Raw genomic sequence first — 26,272 nt, 5'->3', positions numbered from 1 at the left:
AGTTTTCAGTTGTTCACATTATGTTTCCTATCACGGTTTTTGAAATATGTTTTTAGACAAAACGTGTGTCACATGTCTGCCAAGTGACCAGTTTCTCAAAGCAGCTTAAACATTTCAACCTGGAAATTGGACAGCTGCAGTCTGTGATTTTTAACTTCATTACAACAAGTTGTGGAATGAAATGCGTAGACTGGCATAATATCCTTCTCTGTCAACCTCCAAAGCTCCTGAAATTGGATTAATATAACTGATTCAATTTCCTCTGAGCTAGATGCAGAAGCACAACAACTTGTGCTTAAATATTTCATGTCTGCATTACTAAGGAGATCTGGATAAAATCCTTGTGTTCTCAAACAGACATATGTAGGAAAGTGCAAAATGTCATCCAAGCAGATGCTGTTTAATGGAACAGATTGTTGTAATGTAAATGTATGAAATCATCCAGATGTAGTTCATATGTTGAAATAAGCATGGTTTGATAAATGATTTATTTCAGGTTTCTATAAGAAAATAATGTTGCTACAAATCTACCATTTTGTTAACTACATGTGACTTGCAATAATGTACTTATAATAGCATTTGTGTTATAATATCAGTCACCTTCTTCTGTAAATATGTAGAGATGGTAAAATGTTAAAAAGGATTATAGTTTGTAGGACAATGGGAATATTTGCTTTTAAAGTGAACAATTGTTCCCCCCTCTTGTCAGTTGTCTTATTCCTTATTTGCTCTGATTTCTGGACAGGGTTTAGATTATATCCAGATCCAAATCCATCTTTCCGTCACTGCTCTGTGACATTTATTAACCCAATCCTCACTTGTCCTTCCTCACTGGCAGGCTGTGCTGTAGCTGCAGAAACTGTGAGCCCAAAGCTCAACTAAAAATTCAGCTTCATTATTCAGTAATTCAGCACCTCGTTGTCACACTGTGTTATTCTATGTATTGTTTTCTTTGCACATTTCTTTAAAGTTGTTGCGTGTTGTTTGTCTTCTTTATATAAAGCACTTAGGGTCATCCTAGTGTTGTTTTATAGTGCTTGATAAATGAAGTGAGACTGAGAGTGAGTATGGGTTAAATAATTGCTTTGACATGCTGATGTTTTGCCTGCCCTGACCACTTAATTTTACCTGAAGACAAACTGCTGCAGGTCACAGACTGGGACACAGACACCACTTTTAGGCTGAGGCTTAAAAATCATTCTTCCTAAGTTATCAAAAAGTTCTTACTTTAACATGTTGAATAGTGTGCAAATATTTAAATAGAGTACTTTTTCATGAGTACTCCTTCCCAAATGCTACATATTTGCAGTTTGTTTGTTTGCTTTGTTGCCGAGGTATCACCTCTTTGAATATGTCATCAGTGGTTGTTTCTTGGCCAGTCGCTATAGTGTCAGAGAGGAAACAAAAAGTAAAACTAACCAAAGAACTTAGCGTAGTTGAAAATGGACATGGCGGTCTGGTCTGTCTTTACAAAAGACAGATAGACCAATGTTGAGCACAGCATGTTCAAAGTCCGCTCTATGCTACTGCTTGTTATGCTACCGGCTGGAAAGCACTCAAGTGGGCTTTACCTTGTATTTTTCTATAAAAGAGTACGTTACAAAAGGTGATCCTTCCCCAAGGCCTCTTTTCAAATTCAGAGAGGCACACAGTCCAGCAATTTAATCTTCCCCACTTTTAGAGAGACTGAGCCGCTTTGAGGGCTGCAACAACTTTTTATGCTTGTTTAATATTTAGCTCCATATGAATGAGGAACATCATTCAACAAGAAAGATTTGTCTAGATCTTATTCTTCAAATTTGTATGTCTGGTCTTGAGTTTGAGTCAGAGCAGGTGAATACAGAGAACAATTCATCAGTTGATGCATCTGTTTCTCACAGCTGACCAACCTGATAATTCAGCAACACCTCACTCCCCCATTACATTATCTGGTTTGGTTGTCAAATATGTAAATGTGTGTCTGTGTCTGTGTCTGTGTCTGTGTGTGTGTGTGTGTGTGTGCGCGCCTGTGTATGTGAGAGAGAGCGAGAGAAAGGATAATAGAAAAATATATCATGAAAAGGACAAAAAAAGTAGAGAAACTAAAATGGTGCCTGTAAATTTCATATTTTGTATCCTAACCGCTCAACAGTGCAAAACACGGGGGAGGATAAATCAACATAAGTCGCATTACAATGTTCATGATCGTTCCATGATTATTTGTTTACCTGTCTTTTCTGTCACTGTAAGTACAGAGCAGAATGGGTGCTGTTGCTCATGCAAATCCATCCGCAGTTGAACAGTATCTAATTGTTCTCTGGCTTCACTGTGTTCCTCTTGGCAGACAGCACGGTAGCTGTGGATAGTGGAAAGAAAAAGCATGCAGACGTGCTGTACTCTCCAAAGGCACCACCTGGGTCCCCGGCACAACACCCACTACACACATCCCACTCCCGAACTAAGCCCTAATCCGTCTCAGCACGCTCGTCATGTGGCCTCACTACATTTCGCGGTGTTCTCAACCTCCCCCACTTTCCCTCCAGCACCTGTCACAAGGCTAGGCTCAAATTACCTTATTTACCACCTACCACAGTACGTGAAGCCAGGGCACTCAATTAAGACTCTCAGACCCAGTCCCTGGCAAAGTCCGTTGTTTGCTTTATTCGTTCCAGTTCCCTGCCCTCAAAATTAAGTAATTACTGCTTTTAACAACCTGCATTGTCAGTCTGCTGAAGTGGGTAGTGCCAACCCTGATGTGAACTTGGTGTTGATTGATTGTATTTAATTTGGCCACAAAGGTTTGAAGTTTTCATTTTCACCAGAGTCCTTGTACACAAAATATTCTGCTTCTCACTTATATCGTTGCATAATGATTGTGTAAGAAAAGCAGGACTCTTGTTTCTCTTGACTCTCAAATTTATGAAAGAAAAATACATGCCAGAGATTAATGTAATGATCTTTTCCTATGAATTATTACATTTTGTCATTTGGACACATCTGATTTGAGAGATGCAATTTTAAGTCAAATTTTTCCCACATTTACGTACCTCACCCTCATTCTTCCTAATATTACAGATAAAGTGAGTTGTAATCAGCTGCCCTGGTAATGTTTTGAATTTGAATTAGAAATTTGACAATGTCCATTTTCTCCCTTAGTAGTTTTGTTGAGCAGAAAGGTGCGATTACTCAATTCAGTGAAGTGCGGGAGAGATATAGTCAATACAGGATAAACAAATGGAGCAGTGTCTGACTTCTTTCTCTATACCCCTCTACTTTAATTAACTCATCAGTCACAGGGCCAACAAGCAATCCAATTTGCTGCCCCTAAAGTGACTTGTGTGTTTATATGGAGCTCATCCTCCTGACAGGAAGTTAGAGTCCCGCCTTCTGCTAGTGTTCCTCTGATGGCTTTGGCATTGCCATACTCAGAACATAATTATTCAAGCGCAACAAATCTGTCAGTGACACTCTTAACCTTCTACAGTTTCTCATCCTGGAAGTAAATGGAGACTACTGTGATGACTGACAAGCTCATTGCCAAATTGTGCCAGTAGTCCATTTGACATTGTTTCTGTCAAAGCACTGTGGTGAGGCAGAAGGTCACGTTTCCCTTTATAGTTGTAACAATGTTTGTCCACTGAAGCGCATAATCTGCATTTGGGCTCATGTATTAACCAGCTAACTCACACAATCCATTGTTCAGTCGCACATGTGGCTGAGATAAGGCAGCGGTGAACTCCATGAGAATGTGAACCAGTGACCTTCCCTTCCCCAGCTATTTCCCTAACCATTACACCATGCTGCTGCAGGCTCTTAATGTAGCGTTACAGTGAGTCTATACTTTCCGATTAGGTACGCAGCAGCGTAAGGCTGTCCCTAGGCACATCAATCACATATGGCCCTTTAGAGGAGATAGGGGAACTGAGTTTGGAGAAAGCTGGTGGACTGGACAAAGTGTGAGACAAGTGGTAGAAAAGAAAAGCCATCTAGTCTCCTAGCATGTTACTGAAGATCTCTAGCATAAGTCTATATATGTGTGTATATTTTAATCACCCCTTGCTTTTTACACAATAACAAAAACACCAGAGATGAGTATAATGCATAATGCATTCATGCAGTCAAACTAATGCAGGAGATCTTCAATATAATAATCCCCAAATTGTCACTCCAGTGACTGTAGGGTTCACTCCAGTGTGAATATAAGCTCACAAGAATGCAGGTTTGAGGGCTGTGCCAGTGTCCCTTACAGTCCTGTTTGTCAAACAGGCGTACAAAATATTGCAAGCAGTGTGTTAGATTTGACCATGTTGTGAGGTCAAAGTGTGATTTCCCAAAGTGTGATCATTGCTTTTCCATGCTAAATCACTGCTTTTATGCTCAATCATTATTTCTGATGGTTTTCTAAGTGGAAAGCTTTCAGTAGAAGGATGAAACTTATAAAGTGAACTTTTGTGCTGCTTATTAAGTATTGATTCATTTCAATACTTACTGCTGGAGGCCTCTAATTTAAAACACTAAAAGCTTTCATATTTGCACCAGGCAACTGTGCAGCTTTAGGGTCACATCTCCAAATTGAGAGCTTGAAACCATTACATTATCTGACAACCTTTCTTTATTTAAATTAAGATTTATTTATGATTATATTTTCTTATGCTTCTTATGCATGAAATAACAGTGGTGGAAATAAATATTCAACAAGACAAAGTGTCTGCAGCCATGCTGGAAGCAGACATCAGCTCTAACATGCCCACAACTACAATATTAACATGGTGATGTTCAACAGTCACGATCCTCAACATCATAGTTTAGTGTGTTAGCATGCCAGCAATTGCTAATTAGCAATGGACATTAAGTTCTGGTGAGGCTGATAAGTTATCTGGTCATCATCCAAAGTACAAGTCAAACTTTTCGTGTGTTTATAATGTTAGAAGAAAATCAGAGGATCACCAAAGGAATTGAGCAGGAAAATAAATATATGTAGTAAATGTCATGGAAATTTGTCCACTAATTATTAGGACATTTCATGCAGAGCCACAAATGAGAACTTCATCAGAAAAACCAGAGAATCACCACACTCAGTACAGTATGTTTCTTTCAACATTCAAACTCTGCTGAATTGGTTATATGTCTGTACTGCCTGTTTGTGGTTACTAAACTGCTTAAAGCATAAAACGTCAAGCACAAGCCAGCAGTACAACAGATGCATTTGCTTTGTGGACTAAATATTCAGGAGAAACTATACACAGTGTATGGCAGCTGTCCACACAGAGAGAGAACCAGTTAAATGTGGTATAAGAATGTGCACTCTCCATGGTGCTGAAGTGAAGCCCTCAACCAGCATTAGTCTTAGTCAGAATGTACATGTATGTAACTGTGGCTGTGTAGTTACACTGACTTAAAGGAATAAGTATGACTGATTATTAGGTGCATTTTTTTACAGTCTAGATTAAAAGAACAGAACCAAAAAGTAATTTTCTCACAGATATTGATGGCCTGTTTTTTTTTAAGTACATTAAGGTAAGTATGTTAAAAGGAAGTGTTTAACTTTTGGCCAAGGCCTTTAGCAGGCCTGAGGGCAATCAACAGTTCATCTACTCCATTATGTCTCCGACAGATCATTTTGGCAGTAATTGGATTGATATTTTCCTCTTATTGCTCAGGATACTTTCGGTTATTTTGCAAACTTACTGGATGTCACATATTAACCCAAAGATATTATCCAATGAGGAAAAAGTAGCAGTAAGTACACAGCAAAATACATCTCATCAATTAACAGAAGATACTGTGTAACCTGCCAAGACAAGGCCCTTTCTGGCAGTGCTAAGCTTCATCACATTCTGCCGCTAATCTCTTGCCTTAGGCCTTTCTGCAAGCACTATCTCCTCAGTACAAACTGAGCTGCTGTTGCACTTTTCGAGGAAATCTACACAAGCAGTTTCATTTTAAGATACTGAGCATTAAATGGTCCAGGGCACCAGGTTAAATGCTCCCAGTCTACTATGACAAATGCAGCAGATGTCTCCATCAACCCCGATGTTATGGATTTAAAGCATCATTAAAGAAAAGTCCATCATAAAGATGCAGAAACACTAAATCTCATTTGATTCTGAAGAGGGTGTATTTGTACTGAGCGTGCTCACATGAAATACTTCATCAGGCCATTGAGTCATATCTATCCATCTAAGTTCAAGTCTTGCTTTGTTATACATAATAATTACTATGGTTTCTCTTCATGTAAATTTTTGTCTATTGTAGCTGAAGTCTGTTAGACTTGGTCTATGTTTCATGGATTCAGCTGGAGTTTTAACAAGACCTCAGTAGCTGGACAGTGGTGGGATAAAGTGTTGGCCTCCTTCCTGATTTCTTATTTTTTTGCATGTTTGTTACACTGTAATGTTTCAGATCATCAAACAAATTTAAATATTAGTCAAAGATAACACAAGTAAACACATCATGCAGTTTTTAAATTAAGGTTTATATTATTAAGGGAAAACAAAATCCCAAACTTCATGGCCCTGTGTGAAAAAGTGTTTGCTCCCTAAACCTAATAACTGGTTGGGCCACACTTAGCAGCAACAACTGCAATCAAGCATTTGCGATAACTTGCAATGAGTCTGTTACAGCATGATGATGTAAACATGATGTGTTTACTTGTGTTATCTTTGACTAATATTTAAATTTGTTTGATGATATACTAATGCTGTATGTATATATATATATATATATATATATATATATATATATATATTCAATTAATTCAGTATCTCAATTCCCACTGGTTTCAGTCTTGGTCTTGCTTTCAAAAAGTTGAATATAAAGCAGTGGAAGAATGATTTATGAAGTCAGACCACCAGCTAGAAAATTAACAAGTGACTTGTGTGTGCAGTGTTAAAATGTATCAAGGGTTCTATTGTAGATGTGTGGCAGTTGTTCAGTCATTGACCTAAAATGTGTATCTGTTATATAAATATTAGTGTCCTACGAGGACTGACTAGAAAAAAATTATTTTTAGACATGAAACATGACAAGACATGAGCTTGCTGAATATAAAAAGCAGAGGATCTGATTAAAAAATAATACATAATTGTAATTGTCATTGCAAAGTTGGCACACAATGCCCGCATGTGGTGAGAAATTTGATTATTCAGATATATAATTTATAATGTAATAAAAAGTACAGTACTTGAAGCTAAAACATATCCTGTTCGCTGGAGTCAGAATTATGTAGAATCGACGTTAAAGGTAATATTTCCATTTTCGATCAGTACCAGTGTGCTCTTCTGTGTGCTGCTGTCTCTCCAGCGGGGAGCATGATAGATAGTCATAGTGACTGGGCAGAGCTCTGACCAATCGAGTGTGGCTGTGTGCAGTTAATTGAATTCCTCAGCAAATACTTCTTCCCTGTCGACTGTCCAATGGGAAACTCAGCTGCATCCATCTTCAGCATTCCAGCCACTGTAAATCTCCATGAATATCTCCAAATCCTGCCTTCAATGTGGTGGCGCCTTTCTTGCTTAAGATTTCTGCTTAAGACAGAGGAGTGTCCTTCCATACAGCATATGAGATTAGGGAACACACACTAAAGAATGAGCTGAGCATGATACTGTAATGGATTATATACAATCGTATGCTAGACAGTTGAATATGTGAGTAAATTTTCTCTATGTGTAGTTTTCGTTTTGTACACACAAAGCATTTGCAGATTTCAAGCCACACAAGTCTTGAGATTATTACTTATGTTTCAGGGTACACACAAGGATTTCAGGATATGATGGACATGGTTTTCCATCTGTAGGAAAAAATAGCATTATTAATTTCACTACAAGCCTACCTTCTCCATGACTGTGTTTTTACAGCCTGCCTTAAACAAAGACACGTCTGTCTGGATTCAAATCTACAAGTAATCGCTGCCAAGGCAGAACAAAGGTTTTATTCAAATGACCAGACAATCTGCTTTGCATCTTATGATGTCCCACTGAGTGAGACATCTCTATCAGCAGAATCTCAAAAAGTGATGTGCACCAAATGGTTATGCAAAAATACTAAAATGTTAAGTGTTGAATTGATTTTAGCAAGTGGAGTGTGTGAAAAGGGAACCACCAGTTTTAAAACAGTGCGTCATTTCTTTATTTTTCTGCTTCATTGATTATATAACTACACCAATGGTTCCCTAATATCTTGGCCACAATGAAATCGACTTTATATATTCTAAAAGCATTATTCGCCAGACCCTCTTTCCCTGATTTTAAAGATTTACAGGAACCTCACCAGCCACCTTTCATAATGACTTTATCATTTATGAAGTTTGACAGATTTGACTTTTTCTTACTATCTGAAAGTTAAAACTATCAGTCTTGGTAACGTTAGCATTATAGATTTTGACTGCTTCTCTGGAGTCTTTATTCTTTTCTAACATTTAGAAGCAAAAAGGGTGAATAGTACATTAAACAGCATTTATTTTCATTGTCTTTCCTGTTTCTTTAGCTTTGCAACAAGATCAGTGTCAGTTTCGACCTGCAATTCTGACTCTAAAACCAAGTGGACAGCTAACATTGTTTTTATTATTAAACTCAGTTTTTATGAATCTGTGCAAAACCTGGAAAGTACTAATGAGAAACTGAATCACATACTGCAGAATTTTATCAGAAATCCATCCATCCATCCATCCATCTTCTATACCCGCTTCTTCCTGTTCAGGGTCACGGGGATCCGCTGGAGCCTTATCAGAAATCTAAATTTATAAATTTATCAGAAATCTACAGTTATACAAAGAATATACAAACACAAGGTAGTCTGTATTGACACTGAAGTCTATTTTTAGTTAGCAGAGAGTGTGTGTCACATTATGAAAGCTCGTTGTCCTTCGGCTTTTAATTACTTGTGACTGAATTTCTTGACTTTGTTTCTCTACTATCCTGTCTGTTGTCTTTTGTTTTGCTACACCTTTATACACTTGAGGTACACACCTGAAGCAATCTTCCTTTCAAATTTGTCAAAAGTACGTTGGATATAACTAAATAACTTGATCTACCAGACAAATGTTTGCAGTATGTGAGTGACCACCATTAGTCATTGTAAGTTTTTTTGGGTTTTCTAATGCACATTGTATATGTACACTAATTGTTAGTCATTTAGCCGCTTTCCTGTGTTTGAGTATCTATTTTATCATTTATCAGTGGCCACTTTGCCCTCTCCAGTCACCTCTCCAGCTCTTGAGGCCACTAATACATCATTCCGCTCACAAAGCCAAGCCAGCCCCCTGTGGACATGGATAACAAAACTCTCTTACTCCCACAGGCAATTCATCCCCCACTGACCCACTTGTTTTCACAATTTGACAAGTGTGATTTAAGGACTGCAGAAGGCCAGGAGTACAGCATCTATGTCTGGCTGCACCTGCTCTGGGAGCCTTAAGTTCAGTCACATCAACATGTTTTTTTTCCCCACTGTCATCAAAGACAAATCAATGAATTTACATACCTTGCCCAAAGATGTTAGTGTAGATAACTTTTTTCTCTTTCGTTCTTGATAAATCATGCTGCTTGCAGTGTCAAAATTATACAGAGAGGAAGCCACTGAGCACTACAAATGCATAATGTATGTGTTGAGCATGACTGAAGCCACATTGCCAGACCACATCTATACACACACAACTGGTCAAAAACAAACAGGTTTCTCCCTCCCCTCATTTGAATAAAACTGTATATTTGCCTGCTTCTGTGCTCTTCCGTAAATACTATATGTCATTTGTCTGTGAGACTGTAGTTGCAGGTGTGCAAGAGTATGCACTGTTTATGACTTTTAGTTTGTAAGAGCGCCGAACAACGATTCATAATGTGCAGCACAGCATTGACGGGCAGTAGAAGGGTATTCATTATCAAAGTCATTAACTCAGGCTAATATGTTTTCAAAGAATTTGAAATGGATTACTCACTGACATGTTAATGTGGCTCTCTGCAGCCATTAAGCCCCTGCCACAATAGTGGACTGTGGGAGGCCCCTGACTAATGTGTTTTTGTCCAATAAAACATGCCACCCCCTCTTTTTAATCCATGGAGTTGACTGTGCCAGGTTCCCACTGGGCCTTAAGGTTTCTCAAACACAATGGGAAAAGGACTGAACTGTGCATTGAATCAGGCACAGCTGTGAAATGTCTTCCACTGCATTAAAACCAGTCATTTCTGTGCAGCTCTTATGCAAAAGTGGCACAAACGTCTCTACTGTCATTCTGAAACCTAGTATTTGATTTGTATACCTAAACTTTTTATATTTCATGTACTTGTTTTTCTTAGCAGTTAAATAATTCAACTTTATTTTAGAAACTGTGTACCTAACACATATTGAATTAAATCTATTACAATATAGCATTTTGCCCTGTGGAATAGATTGTTTATTATAAAAAGCAGCATAATTGCCATAGGTATTATGGTTTGTCTTGTGCTGGTTGTTGTTTTGTGATCCAGAACATTAAGATCTAGTAGTAATATTGCTAATTAATAGTATTATTTTCAGTATTTGGGTTCATTCATGCTGGCACATATTTTGACTTTATTTGTGCACAGAGTGTACAAATTCATTACAAAATTTGTGTTGAAGTTAGCCTAGCATTACTCCCTATCTAGTCTGCTCAGGCATTTTCTGTCATGGAATCCATCGTTATTGGACGTTTGATTCCAAGCTTGTCTGGAGAACAAATCTACATAATACACATCAAGGGCAAACTACAGTAAACCGAGCCAGTCACTCATGATAAAATCACTTCTGATTTTTTCCTCATGGGAGAGGGGGAAAACACGAACCCCATCAGAAGATAGTTTTTTCCTCTTCTCTCTTTTGTTCACTTTACTGTGATCAGCCTCTGATGATTAAGGCAGAGGTCAGCCATCAGTTTCCACAACCTCGAGATATTGCTTCTGATTTGCATAGATATGCAAATGTGCCACATTACAATTGAGTTGTTGAGACTAGTGATATAATTTGATATCTGTGCATGTTTGTGTGTCTGTTCCCTCCTCTTGTGCTACCTGCTAAGTTATGTAGGTTATTGTTTTGTTTATGTCCCTTACAAGCAGACTCTGTAGGTTATACAGAGTTTACAGTTAGGGGTTATATTAGCCTTTGCACTCACCGACTTTCCTGTTGTTTGCGAGTTTGTTTTCAATGAGCTACTAATCTGTGTTTTGTGTCAGTAAGTAAACTTGGAGCAAAAATTTAGTGTTCCAAAAGCTCCAAATGTTTTTTTTTTTAGCTTTTATATTTTTTGATTTTGCTGCCAACAAGCAAAACATTCTCCAATACACTGCACTGTGGAAACATTTGAATGTGCAGTGTGTACTGTAACAATTTGAATGTGAAAAATGCTTAATATGACAAGCTTTCTTCCTCCTCCTGTTCTTAATCCTTCAATGCCCAGCATCCTCTTCTGGACCAAACATCACACTGGAGGGTCAGTACCACTGTCACAAGGGACCTGGGATTCCTCTGGACAGACTGTGTGACTTCAGTGCAGACTGTCCACTCAGCGATGACGAAGGCGACTCATGCCGTGAGTACACTGTTCAGGATTGCAGGATCACAGCCATTGATAAAGCTTCCATGTTCATGTTCTTCCCCGTCTGAATCACGACAGTCGAGTTAGAAAGTTGATCGGTAGTAGTGAGCTTTTTTTAATGAAGCTGCTGCATCCTGGCCAGAGCAACAACTGAACATCTGTGTGAGCTTTCCTGACAGACAGGTAGTGGGAAAGTTAAGAAAAAGCAGCAATGCTATGCTTGGCTAGCTTTTCTCACCCTTGACATATTCCATGGTTGTTATTTCTATCTCTTTGCACTTTTGTTTTCTATTGTTTTTTTTTTTGTTGTTTTTTTTGTTTTCAAAGCCTGGGAGGAACACTAGCCAAGTATGCTAACATCTTATTCACAAGTGAAGTCCCCTAGGTGCTGTGTGAGCGGGTTACAGGGATCTTTTTTTAGTACCTGCATGCATGCATTTTACATTGTCTTCACACACTGGTTCCAAACTCTTAGCTTGTTGACAGTTTTTTAGTTGCAGTTTGATTTCAGAGTTTTTTGCCCACATTAAATTGACTGGAATGAATTTGAACATACACACAGTCTACGTCAGCCACTAATGTGGGAGGCTTATTAAAATGACAGCTGCTGCTTTGTGTTGGTAGGTTTGCTAACTATGGGACCAGAGAGATAAGAGGGTAATAAGAGGATGAAAATCCCAGCCAGGCAGAATTTCTTTTTGTACTGCAGGAGGACTTATCAGTGCTAATTGTCTTGAGAGACTAACCCAAGGGTATAATATCCATTTGAATGTAATAGGTGGGTGTAATGTTTTCAATGTAGATGCCAGAATTGGACATTTAATCGTAAATAACCTGTAAAACACAAACTCAGCTTGTACATGTTATTGACTTCACGCAGTAACGACCTATTGTTCAGAGGATCATGCACAGTGTAACATTATTACACTGTCAGCATCCCTTAACTATGTGTTAGAATAAATAACATGAGACTAGTATTTGTATATTCACATTTGAAACAAACAGGACTTGAAAATGTGATGTAATACCTGTCTGATGGGGAACAGCCTATTGACATGAATCTGCTGGGAAGTGTTTAAGATATGACCTTTCTTTTCTCTACGTCTCCACACACCTTTGCCACTTTTCCCTCGTAATGCTGAAAGTACACAGAGGCATAAAGGCCATGAGTCCTTTGCTTTGAATCAAGTTTTCTGTCTGTCTCTGAGTCTGTTCTGAAAACAACCTTTATCTTTTCTGAATCCATAGTTTATTCATCAGTCCATCCTCTGGCACTGTCACATTTCTCTTTTCTTTGCTCGTCACACAAAACCTACTAATGTAACTTATACTCCTGTATTTGTCCCATCATTCACCACAATTACCTCCTACTGCCCAAATCAGATAGTGCTCCTTCTCTGATACCCTATTCTCTGTGATCTAGCCATAACTTATCTTCATCTGATTTGATCTGTTTAAATCCTTCATATGTGTCAGAGCTTGTTAACAGCAAAAAGCAGAGAGGAGCAGAAGGAACAAACTTAGCTTGTTTCAGTCCCAAAGATATCTGGCATATAAGTAAAATCAAGTCCCTGCAGATCTCCCTCACTATCCTACTTTATGCACAAATGCAACCTCTACTCTTTGAGAGTCACATTTCCTTAGGGTTGAGGTTAGTTGGTCTAAAATCTGCAGACACCCCAAGCAGCTTTGCATCAAAGGTGGATACAACTAGGAATTGAAAGATTTTTTTTGTTTTTCTTAGAATATAATCAGTGATAGCAGATCACTGCTTTCACTATGAGTTGTACAGCAAAGCAGGTATGATGATGTCCCTGTCTGGTTAGCTGTGGTAGCTATTCATGGTCATACTACTGTATTTGCCTTTACTGTATTTTATTGTAATACTGTAATAGTCTCAGTTATTAGTGTGTTATTCCGTGACAGCACAGTAATACATTATTATATCTTTATTAAGCTTCTGATCATTGGTAAAGAAGATTTGTCATAATACATCATTAGAGCATTTGTCAGTCTAATCACAGTATTATATGAAACATACCTTGACATGTTTTTAGAGGCTGTCAGACTGTCAAGTTGTCATGACACACATCACTAGAGTAATGACGACACTGCACTGAAAGTGACGCTGTTAAAGAAATGACAGCCTGCTCAACATTCATAAAGAATATGTAATGTTCATGCCACTTTTCATAAAAAAGTAATGATACTGGTATGTCAGCCCTTTTCACACTTCATTAAATGGAGTGTTACCACTTGGGTCCATTTGAGAGTGGCAAACTCATAGCAAACAGGAAATGACAGCTTCAGTAGCAAAAGGTACTAACACTGACACATCTACACAGAGCTCATGTGTGCAGATGTGTCTCAAGTGATATCCTCAGCCTTCACCAGTCATATCGTGAGCAGCTATCATATGACGTGACTTCAATCTCTGTGCGTTGCTGGTTTACGTAACAAGGAGTGTGACTCACAGAATCACGCAATACAGACATAATATTCACTTATTACCCAGATAGTCCATAAAATCTTTATTTACTTGAGAAAAACAAATCATCAGTGGTGGTGTTACGTTACAGTAAATATGTTTTTATTTTTGGATAGTTTTGGGTGAATTTTTTCATATGTTTTTATGATCGCCAGGTTTTTGGAACCTGTTATAAGGCACTGGTATTCTAAAATGCTAAAAAAAATTGGTTTGAAACAAATTTAATTGAGTGAGGGAGCATTTTTCTTGCCCTCCATCTGAAAAATGTCTTATAATGTCTACTCAGACCAGTTTCGGTTCCATTATCTGGATGGTGTCATTTTCAAAAAGCATGCTGTTATCAGGGCACTTAGAGATTCTGTTAGGTAATGGGAACACTCAGACAGTAGTTCAGGCAAAAAGGAAGGAACATATAGCAAACCTAAGGTGAAAACACTGAAATGAAACTCAAACTTCAAACCTTCTTGCTGTTATCACAAACTATCAAATTAGGTCTGATACGAATGAATTGTGCAAGAAAAAAATATTCCTCATGTACTGTGAGAATGTACAATGGAGAACCTACAGTATGTATCATAAATCATCCATGCTATTTCATTTATTTATATGGAAGGTGTTTCCAGTGTTGTTATTTCAGCACTTTGGAAGGATTCAGTGACATTACTTTAAGAAACACACACACACATATATATACACTCACATATATATATATATATAGTCTGCTATCTGCAAGTGAATATGGACTAGAAAAAAACGCCCTCAACATGATGAATTCATCAGCAACTGTGGCTTTGGCAAAATAATGGGCATTTAAGTAGTTGCCCTACATATGTTTAATTTCTTTTGTTAGTCACTTAACCAGACAGACATATCATGCATATTAAGTTAATAGAGTTTAGACTTTTTTCATTATGACAGAAACCAGACATACCACATGCATATCTTTTTTGTGATTCCAGAGTTTCCTTTTCACTGCATTGCCACTGCACAGACTAATTCTGTAAAGAATAGTCAGTGGCCAGATTGCTTCTGAGGCTCATGGCATTTGTTGAAGTGATTTCACATTGATTGCCAGCCTTTAAACACATCATATCACCACCTCAATGTGCATTTTCCTCTACTCTCTTCTGTCCCCTCCTCTAAACAATTCAGGCCTTTTCTATTTTCTACTTCTGTTTCCAGAGAGAGCCCCCACCTCAACCCTAATTTTCACCAAAGTCCTGTGAGCCATTAGTCTGCCCCCCCCTCATGTCTCTCACCTCTCAACCTATTTGTGTCCAGTGGCTCAATTCCTTCATTCCCAGTCCCCATGCTAGCCCCTGTCCTTTTTCTCCTTGGCAGTTTGGCTGTCAGTGTTCACTCTGTGCTCTCTTTTTTTCAAACCCCTGCCAGGCCTGTCCACTGATTATGTTCCCCCCTTTCCTTATCATCTTCTCCTCTCCTCCCCTGATATATTCTCTCTCCAGGCCGCTTTCTCACTGGCAGCTACTGCTCTTTTGAAGAGGGCGAGTGCAGTTGGCAGTCAATAACGGGTCGTGGTCTCTCCTGGAGAAGACTCCAGTCTCCAGCCAAGGCTACAAGACAGAGCTGCCCATCATCAGGTGTCTCATACACATCTCATACAGTATCATAAACACTGTTCTGATGAAATGATGGCATGGCCTATTTCCAGCATCTGTTATTGTGTGTAGTGTTAATGCCTCATCAAAGGGTGGAAATGTTACAGTGAAAGCAAGAGGGCAGGGCATTTTAGACCAATAATGTTAAACAGTGGAGTCTTAATATATGAATGTGGAACAAAAGCACAATCTCTGATGTGCCAGATACGGGCATGTCATCTTGTTCAGAGCTCACTGTGCTGAAACAAACAGAATCCCTCTGGGTGTTAAAAAGCTCCAGCACATAGACGCGAGTCCTACATCTGCAGTTCATCGTCACTGCAGTGACTCGAGTGTGTCTCTTGATGAGGTTTGCTGAGGCTTGTTTTTGTTCTGAACTATTTACAGAGCTCTCAGAGGTAGTGTGGAGAAACTATAAATGGAGCCATTGTAATTTTATACGACATTGGATGATTTTATATTTGACTTTTCCATCACTCACATTACTTGAACTACAGAAAATCTGTTAACAATGTATTTGTTACTGATGCTGCTGAGGTATGCTTTTCTCAAACAGAAGTCTTTGAGAGTTCTTTTGAAAATCTTCTAGTAGTTTGTTCAAGCTGTGCAACAAAGAAGAGCAAAGAGAGAAATGGAGAAATATATGAACAGCTCACTCTTGGCCGCTCTCAAAAACCTCAAAATAAGTTGATGTGGATTCTCATTCAGTGTCACATGCATAGCTTTAGAGTGTATGATATGGTTTATTTCTTCCGCTCTGTGTTTGTAATAAATGTGTTTGTGGGTTAAAGGTGCTATATTCAGTGTGGAGGGAGGTCAGTCCAAGGGCCAGCGTGGTTCGGCATTACTGAGGAGTCCTCTCTTTCCCCCTCCTCTAAGAAACTCCCCATGCACGGTGAGCAAAATGTCATGTGTTGCTCTACAAAGTAAATATAATCTTCATTGTCAAACACACACATATTGTACAACTACATGACGAGATGAGCACCACTAACAGTTCCTTCAGGCTGATTCTCGCAGTACTATCTGTGCACATATCAAGCTTTCTGTTGACACACAACAGATGATATTTTGTTCTGTTTAAATTAGCTAGGTAACGCCAACACAAGAACTGAGCTGGTAAACAAATCCGAGTAACTTCATAATGCTTCGAGCTGATTGGTTTTAAAAGTATCCTCTAATGGGGTTTTTCGGGAGGTTTTAAAAGCTACTATGGACACACATACTGAGGCAAGCAACAGGATGGTTAGATTCATGTTTTAATATATTTATTTTCAAATATTTGTAAGGTTAGGGATGATTGACAATGATTTTTAAAATTCAAATACTATACTACATAACACAGGTTTGGCTGGAGGTACTGTTCTAAAGTGTGCAAATAATAAAAATAAATATATAAATAAAAAAGAGGACAGAACTGCTATTGTTCTGAATACTAATACAGTGGATTTGCACCTTGGCTCCAAAAGTGAATGCTCCAGTCCTGAACAGGCATTTTTCTGACCTGTAACTCCACATAATGATATTGTGTGCTAATGACATACCCCTTACCTTTGGGATAAATGCTTGGTTACTGCTGTGGACTGTATCCAGACATGCTAATGTTGCAGCTGATAGTAGAACCTAGTTATTGTTGCTAAGCTATGATTTGACAGTAGCTATTGAGGAGTACAGCTGAATGGTCACACATGCGGAGAGTTCTGTCATTAATCACAAAACACACACATTGAGTTTAATTTGACATTTTAATGTCAAAAATAATTAGATTGTTAATTTAGAAGATTTTTGAAAAGCAAGCTGTGGATATGGGCAGCATGGTGGCTGAGAGATTAGGACTGTTGCCTCGCAGCGAGAAGGTCCTGGGTTGGCAACCTGGCCTTTCTGTGTGGAGCTTGTGTGGGTTTTCTCCAGGTCCTCTGGTTTCCTCCCACAGTCCAAAAACATGTATGTCAGGTTGATTGGTGACTCTAAATTGCCCATAGGAGTGAGTGTGAGTGTGTGAGGTTGTTTGTCTCTATGTGGCCCTGTGATGGACTGGGGACCTGTCCAGGGTGGACCCCTGCCTTTCACCCAGAGACCCATGACCCTGGTTAAGGAATAAGCGGGTATAGAAAATGGATGGGGCTTTTTTTGTGTTATGTGATAACAGTTCAGTGTAAGCAATATTGTTTGCATAGACAAAACATGTTTTTAATAGAATTTTCTCTAACAGTTGTTATTGCAGGAGGAGAAAGCTTTGAATCATGTGTTATTTTAATTGCTTTTAGAAACCAAAATAAAATGTAATTGAAATGCAGTACGACTGTTGATTAACAGTGTGGCATCTGTATGTCCTGAGAGACCCTAGCAGACAAGGGAGTTGACCTCATCAATCATAGGTTGCATCTACTGGCCTAGTTGCATAAATATTAGAAATCATGCATATTCAGATCATGTTGCTCAGAGAGCAGGTCTCTGGCTGAAGAGGTTGTGTACTTGAAGTCTTCGTTGATCCTTTTGCATGTAGCATTTTATGCTGGTGGTTTTTATGTTGTTCTGCACAGCAACCTTTGTCCTTTGCATGTTGACTTTCCACATTTATAGTACAAGGTAGGAGTGAGTGAGGTGAGAGAGGCTGAGATGGAATTGAGGAGTAGAGGTGGGAAGGAAATGCAAAGGTCAAGAGGTCAGAAAATAAGTGAGACAGAGGGGAAATAAAGTTTTTCTCAACAACAAAAACATGAAGAAGAAATTGCAACAAGGCTGACAATGGATAAACAGAAAGGAAAATCAGAAAAAGAATAAGAAAGAAGGAAGGAGAATGTTGCTGCCTCTCAGGTATGAATTAGAGGTGTTTGATGTGTGTGGACAACAGTGAAAGCAGTACCACACCACTGCAGACCTGGCCTCCCAGCTCCTTGGTATGCAGCCAAAGATTAGACATGATTCCAGATTAACTCTGTAAATCCTTCTTTCTACATTGAACTGGTGCTGTTCACTCTAGCCTGTCTTCACTGGACAACTATGTTGAGGATATTAGTTTTGGGCATTAGCTACAGACCAACACTCACTTTCATCTCGTACCTAGTGTGCAGTGTGCGGTGTCTGTAATCTTCATGTTTAAACTGTCAACATGTTGGCCTCACAGGAAACGATAAGGACCTCAACCTGATATCGACAAGCACAGTGCAAGCACTCAACATAACAGTGGTGTATTCAGCTGTCTGGAAACTGTTGTCGCTATGTGTACTTCTCATCAGGCTTAAGCCAGCATCTGTTCCACTCAAATGGTGAAGCAAGAAATATGTTCTTGGCTACAACAAAATACTAAAGAGGGACATAGTCACATCCCATGCTTGTTAGCAAGCTTAAGATTTCCTAATTCCTGCAATGGCCTGTGTGATTTCACCCACCATATCTCCCCTGGAAGTAGCAAAATGAGGCAGATTTTTGCTGGAGCATACTGGAGCAGTGTACCAAAATAAAAAATTATGATCCTGGCTGAATTTAATAGAGTAATTATAACTAAGGGCTGTTGATGCAATTTTAAGTGTATCCCTATCTTTACTGATAACACACTGGGGGTTTAGTTCTGTATACTCACTCATATTATGTACTAGCAAACTAACACTCCAACTCTGTGGTGCTGAACACAAACAATTTATTCAATTGCTATGTTCATTTGAAATTACAACTTCCTTGAACAGGTGCGGTTCTGGGTGTGTTCTGGAGGCTTACAGAAAGGGTCACTCTCTCTGTGGATAGTAGAGAACAGTACAGGCCCTGAAGAGCAGCGCAGACTGTGGCATTCAGCCAGCGAACCTAAATCTGAGAGGGGCTGGAAATTCGTCAAACTCCCCCTTTATGGGCTGGCAGACTGGTATGATAAACACTTACCTGTTTCATCACCTAACAGGCAGTTGTGATTGTATCAAGGTTATGTCTCTGAACTGTCACTGTGAAGTTTTTAAGAGCAGATCATCCAACTCTAGAACCTCAGGCACACACACAAATACTTTAATGCTCCCAGAGCAAAGGGACCACGTTTTCTTCTCTGATGTAGATTTTTACATCCCATTTTCTCAACTCAGCAAAAGTAATCAATTCCATAGGGACTCTAATCTTATATAGACCATGTGTACAGCTGTATCAAATATTCCACTCATCTGAGATCAAGTAGAACTCACTACATAAGGCTCTATGCAACCTGCTTGTCTTCAAGTTCAAGCTATGGTCCTAATTTCCTCTCAAAGAAGAGAAAAAAATTCAAACAAAATAGAACAGAACAAGAGAAAGAGACCTCAGATAGGGCATTTCATGTCTGTTTGTCTGACTGGGGGTTTCTTTGTCGTTGGAGCTTGGATAATCCCTCTTCCTTGAGAGTGATTAATTTTTGATACCTGGGTTATGTAGTCGGCGGTGCTGGTGCTCTTAATTAGAATGTCATGTCCTTGAACACCAGGTGAACCTGCCGGTCTTTGCGCGCTGACCTTTGTAAAACTTAAATAGAATCAGAAATACAGCTTAAAGTGAAGACAAAGTCAGGACATGTGCAGACTCTGCAGGAGTGTTTCCGGAGGGGAACCTCTAAGTAGACAGTAAGAATGGAGATGCGTGATTACCATTCATTTTTAAACAATTTACCATGCATACTAAATGTTAAAATTATATTTACTGCAGGTTATGTTACTGTCAATTACAATCACATCCCAATCACTTCTTGTGTTCATCACTTTATTAAAGCCACAAATAAACACAATGATTATATGATGACTGTTGAATCTCTGCAGCAACAGATCCATCTTGTGAAAAATGTGTTTAACTCCAGAAATAGATTGATAGTTTTGGGAAATCAGCTTCCCTTGCTTGCCTGACAGATAGATAAGATGACTGATCCCACTCTCCTGTCGGTAGGGAGCAGCTGGGTAGATTAGTTTTAGCATAAAGACCTCAAACTAGCTCTTCCCGGCATCCTCTAAACCTCACAAATTTACTGTATATACTGCTCAGTCCAGTCACCTCTTGGTTTCCCATCAACTGCTCCCAGCCAAAGAGTAGTCCAGCAAATAGCCCTGTGTAATATGGCAAATGATCATTTTTGTGTCAATTTGTTTCATCCCTAAAGAAGCCAAACTGCGCTCTTTTGTCTCTGCTAAAATAGAAGTGAAAGGTTTTTAAAATATATAGACTAAGCTGCCCTGAAGCACACATGCACACCCTCCTAAGCCACACCTCAGTAGCATTTTTTTTTTTTCCCCCTTTAATAATTTTTTTTCTCCCTCATATAATTTCAGTGGAACGTCATCTCAGTAGTTAAAACAGCTTTCACCCTCCACAGGTTCTGGCTGCAGTTCAGCACAGAAGATGGACCTGGACCCGGTTCAGCCATCTCTCTTGACAACATCTCATTTAGTATGGACTGCTTCCTGGCATGTGAGTACTATAAAAATGTGCCATTTTTTCACTCTTACTGTACTTCAGCAGACCTGTGGAATTAATTGAACTGTCTGATTTTAAAACTTTTTATGGCCTTTAAAGAGACTTAAGGAAACATTCAATGTGACCCAAAACAATGAAATTCTTAATCAATACAGGTCTGACTCATGCTCATGTCTTACAGAGATAAGACTGTGAGAGTGGCAGTTTTGTACACTGGAAAATTCATCAAGGGTTTCCTTATCCACGACTCTGCACTGATATGCTGCATTGTTTCCTTTTATGCAACTTAGATCCTTCTGCAATTCTTAGACAAGACTAATAAAATGCATTAAAATATTAGCAAGTCATCTCCTCTTAGAATCAATCTTTATTCAATGTTCTGCTTGCTAAAACTTTCTAAAAATTATCACTACTAATTATCATAGATCATTAGATTATTTTAGTGCGTTCTCTTCAAGAACCTTTGATGTATCCTAAAATGTCACAGCTGTGCAAAGTCTAGCTTGTCATTTGATAAGGGCTTATGTTCTATTGTTGTCCTACCATCTTTCCAATGTCAAATCTCATGTCACTTGACCAGATACTTGTGTTTAATGTTGTGTCTTCAAGATATTTAATCAGAAGTTAGATCACAACCAAGTCTGGCATCAGGAGAATTAGAAAATTAGTTTGATTCTTCCTTCCATCTCTGCCTATCTGGAGGAGCCTGCCTGAACAAAGACAGGAATGTCCAGTCATCTCTGTACCTGAATGCAGCAATAAGAACAACAATAAGATCTGTGTTAAAATGAACAACTCTGGCCAAGAATTAAACTCAAGAGGCAAACGACTGTGACACAGTCTGATTTCTCTTGCTTTAGTTGATTTAGTTTTATTTAACCTAAGATGAGAAGGTTTTGGTTTGGTATTGTTACTGCATGGGTTAAAGATAAATGTTGAAAACTCTACGAACCTCTTACAGTCATTGAAGCACAGTTCAGATGGAACATAAGAAATGACAAATGTGACTGGCACACATAATCTGTTTTGTCTCCACCTTTAGATGATGCTTTTGATGAATTTATTCATAAGCCACAGATATAATCTCAGCACAATTGCCCTAACTGTAAAATTCAATCAGATAACATAGGTTCATTAGCTGAATAAGGTGTGAAGAACGGCTATTGGTCTGGCTTGGAGCAGAGTCAGTATAGCCCTGTATGAGCAGTGTTATTGGGTCAGGGACTCCTTATTTAAAGAGATTATATTTTCCTAGAGATATTTGCACACCAATTTGTGTTTTATGTCCTCTGGAACGACAGCACTAGTATCATCTGTCTTTGCTTTGCTCACTTTCCAGATGGCAAGTTCTTATTCTAGGGCAGGCATCCATTACCTAAAGCCACTCTTGACACAGTCACCTATTGATCAGACCAGTTGATGGGAGATGCTGCAGATCAGTAAAAGACATCATTTCCAAGAGTGATCACTGTGAGTGATTAGTATGATGGATCGCTAAGCATTATGACCTGTAATATGTGCAGTTGCAAAACATACTGTAAACACATTATACAGAGGTTCCAGGTATCTGTGGTCTTTTTCCTTCACCTCTCCAGGTTTTAGAATGATGTATAGGTTGGCAAGCATGTGTGCCTGATGATGCATCCATTGCCCTTCAGATGTTGGACCTGGCTGTCAGTTTTATCATTTTATCTTCACCACCATCATTAAATTACTCTACTGGGTTACATAGCACAGGAGGTTCATTCTTTTCTTTCTGCTGTGTACCTCACACACCAGCACCAGCTGCCTCTATAGAGATCTGTGATTATCACACTGTGAATGTACCCACAGTATCTAGTCCTTGATGTTACTGGATAATCAATGCAACATTCAAAGGTTTATAATTTTTTTTTAAAATAAATAAAATTTAGATGGAAATTTTATGATTTGTAGGGCCCAGGGCAATATGAAATGAACCTGTTTAAACTTTAATTGTACACAGCCATACACAGTGAGTTTTGTATAATTACAATGAAGACCTGGTCAGTTTTTCTATTGAATTATGTGCTGATGTCTTGGTCGGCTACCTGTCATGGTAGCTTAAGTGTATCTGAATGTTAAAAAACATGGAGACACACCATGGGCTAAATGCTGTACAGTCCCTCAGTCTCTCCAGTGACACATACATCAGCCACCAGGATCAACATAGTAGATGAGCTGTAGATCCTAGATTCAGATTAATTTACAGCTATAGAATCAGTATATGCAAATTGACAGATGATAAAACCAAAAGAACCTCAACTAATTTAAGGAATAAGATTATCAATATCAGAGTTATGTACTTTAGATATTTCTCAGAGCTGTTGCAGTCTCAAGGTATTTGGTGATTGTGGCTGGGTGGTAACGAGGTGCTCCCCCTGTGGCTTGCCTCTGGCGGGCTTCAGGTAGCTCACAGCGCCCTGCTAATGAACAGTGACAGCCACACCGGCTGTTGCCCTGCCCTTCGGTTCATGCTGCTCTGTGGTGGACCTGCTGAGTCCTCTTAATACAGCAGCATACCAATGCTGTGTGCTCCAGCCCTGTCTGTTCCACAGTCCCCCTTGTTCAAAATAACAATACTGTGAACCTTATTAGTGGCTTTGGTGAAGAAATAAAATGTTACTGAACTTGTAATGTATCAGCCTTATTTACAGAGAGACAGCGCTGTGTAGACAGCTCTCATGTGCTGTGAACATACAACCTGAGGTGACAGGGCAGCCAGAAGCGAGAATTGTTTTTGCAGTAAAATGATTATAGAGATGAAAAGTTTTATTTCTGGGCCCTGATATCAGAAGAATGATGGCAGGGAAGGTGGTCATGATTTATTATCGCTATCTTGTGAATTGTAACTTCTTAATTAAGGAGTACTTGTTGCTTATAAGCAAGTGAAAGAAAATATTCTTATGAAACCTTTAAATCATCCTTTGCTGCTTTTCACCACCTGGTGCAACCACAATATAAACAAACCATATGCTTTTCTACAGCTACAAGACAAGACAGCCTACAGCTAGAAACTTTCTCTTTTCTCTTGCCATATGAAATGCAAATAGGCCCTGAAACCATGTAATCATCCTCTCAACAGCCTATTGCATATGCAGAACAGAAATAGGACTTAATATGCAGGTCATACACACATAGAGTATCATTTACAGCATTGTTTGCATTGCCTCAAGTATCTACACTGAACACTTTGAAAGTGTTTCATGGAATGACTATAAAGGAGGCCATCATTGGTGGTGATAGACTGAGGCATTGTGGCTGTCTGACTGAACAACTAATGATTTCTATTGTTCTAAAGTTGTCTGTGAAGGCCTCTACACAAAGCAGTCTTGGCTCATTGCCTGGCATAAATTCTATGAACCATGGTTATAAAAGTTAAAAATCAGATCAGGTCGAGCAGATCAAGACCTGAACCAGCACATTTGTTCAGTGTCATACGGTGGCTGCAGATGGCAGCATTATCAGTGCCACAACCACAGTGGACCTTATCTGACTTTTGTGAAATTATCTGTTTCACTAAAGTCATCTGCTTTCACAGCAACCAGCAAGGGTCATCCCACTATACAACAGAACCACTGAAGGCTTTTTTCTGCAGAAAATAACATTAAAGAAATCAGATGCTGGACAGAACTCACAGAGCTAAGGTCACAGACACATTTATTACAGCTGGACTGAACATTGAGTTTTTAAATTAGAAACTGGAATCTTTGAAAAAGCATTCATAGTTTATGTCCATGCCTTCAAGGAAGTAGGACTTCACTGACATAGCAAAAAATTATTTAAGGTTTTTAATGTATTTTGCGCTCTTCTGTGTTGAAATACAGTTGGACATTTTATTGGGGATTTTAGCACTTCGGCAAGTAAATTCTGATTTCTTTAACCCCATTCTGTTCTACCACTGATTGCAGTTCCCAAGCCTAATCAAAGTGCAACCGTAGGAACTCAAGTGACTTTTTTCTAGGTCATCATAGAACCATTATGGTAGTTAAATCTCTTACTTTAACATCTTTGGGAATAAAAGGGTTCTGCTATACTGGGGCTGTAACAGCCAATCAGCAGCCTTCTGCCTGGAAGATTTAATTCTGGGTGAGAGTCTCAGGTGAAGAGATCAAGGTACCAGAAAGCTTGTGATCTCAGGCCTGGGAAAGCAGTGAGGCTGGCGGCTTGATGGATTGCTACAAAATACCTAGACTCAATGTGCTTACCCATCTACTGTAGGAACAGATAGAGACAGGGAGAGGAACTGGATGCGTTCTCCTACCTGTGTATAGCCACTGGTGGTACAAATGAAAGAATGACCCCTGCTGGTGGTTTCACATTTTCTGTACCAGTGAAGGGTCTGTATCTACTGTGCTTACTTAGTTCTTCAGTTTCACTGCAACAGCATTTCACTGCTGCACATCAATGAAAGGAAGTACTTTCAATATATGTATTATTTTCCATTTCAGCCAACGGCGAGTTTCCGCCAGTGGTCACCAGCGCAACCAGGCTGCCTTTTAGACCAACTGTCAAGACTATACCCCCGTCCTTAGGAAGGCCTTTCATGATCATCCCCACCCCAGGCTACTGTAAGTGTGAGCATGATTGCCACAGTTTAGCTGAAAGTGTGTTGAGTGTTGCTCACCTGTGAATGTCTTCTACCTATCAGGAGAATATTTTCCACACTGATATTTTTTTGTGTTAGTTTCTACCTCTCCCTTTCTTTGTGTTTTCTCCTTTGCTCACATCAAACTCACACACACATGCTTGCATGAATTAATGATTCACAATTACTATACACATGCTGGGCATGGCAACAAAGTAAGGCTGCAACAAAGTAAGTGTGCCCCCTACTGGTCAGTACTACTTTCACTTGCTCTGAGTGAGTGCTGCAGAGATCTGCTTTGGCAGTAAATGGAGCAGGACGGGCAGTTTTGAAGTGTAAAATTCTCCAATTTGTCTCCTGAGAATGTCAATGGAGTCAGCTGAACAGACTTGACATTTTCCACCTCACACTCTTTCACTTCCCTGCTTCAAAAGGGTAAAGACAAGCAGATGTTCAATTTCTATATTTAAAGTCATAAGTTAGAGTTACTTTCATACCACACCTGTTCTGAAACACATTTATTCAGCTAATAGTTTTGAAGTGCTTTTGGTACATTTACATGTTGACTTGTTCTGTGCTGCCAGAGCCATGAACATTTTAAAGTTACATTG

At 39.1% G+C, this 26,272-nt stretch overlaps 1 protein-coding gene across 1 annotated transcript in view; it reads left to right on the top strand.

The window, feature by feature from the left end:
- alk (ALK receptor tyrosine kinase) overlaps positions 1 to 26,272 on the top strand; it is a 319,654-nt gene that overhangs the window by 258,977 nt on the left and 34,405 nt on the right. Inside the window, exons 7-12 of the mRNA XM_026301074.1 lie at positions 11,393 to 11,524; positions 15,485 to 15,619; positions 16,429 to 16,532; positions 19,324 to 19,496; positions 20,955 to 21,049; positions 25,525 to 25,644. Coding sequence (XP_026156859.1) covers positions 11,393 to 11,524; positions 15,485 to 15,619; positions 16,429 to 16,532; positions 19,324 to 19,496; positions 20,955 to 21,049; positions 25,525 to 25,644 — 759 coding nt within the window. The remainder of the gene's footprint in view (positions 1 to 11,392; positions 11,525 to 15,484; positions 15,620 to 16,428; positions 16,533 to 19,323; positions 19,497 to 20,954; positions 21,050 to 25,524; positions 25,645 to 26,272) is intronic.

Source organism: Mastacembelus armatus, chromosome 22, assembly GCF_900324485.2.
Source record: "Mastacembelus armatus chromosome 22, fMasArm1.2, whole genome shotgun sequence".
In the NCBI taxonomy this organism is placed as follows: Eukaryota; Metazoa; Chordata; class Actinopteri; order Synbranchiformes; family Mastacembelidae; genus Mastacembelus; species Mastacembelus armatus.
This window is presented reverse-complemented; position numbering and strand designations above follow the sequence as displayed.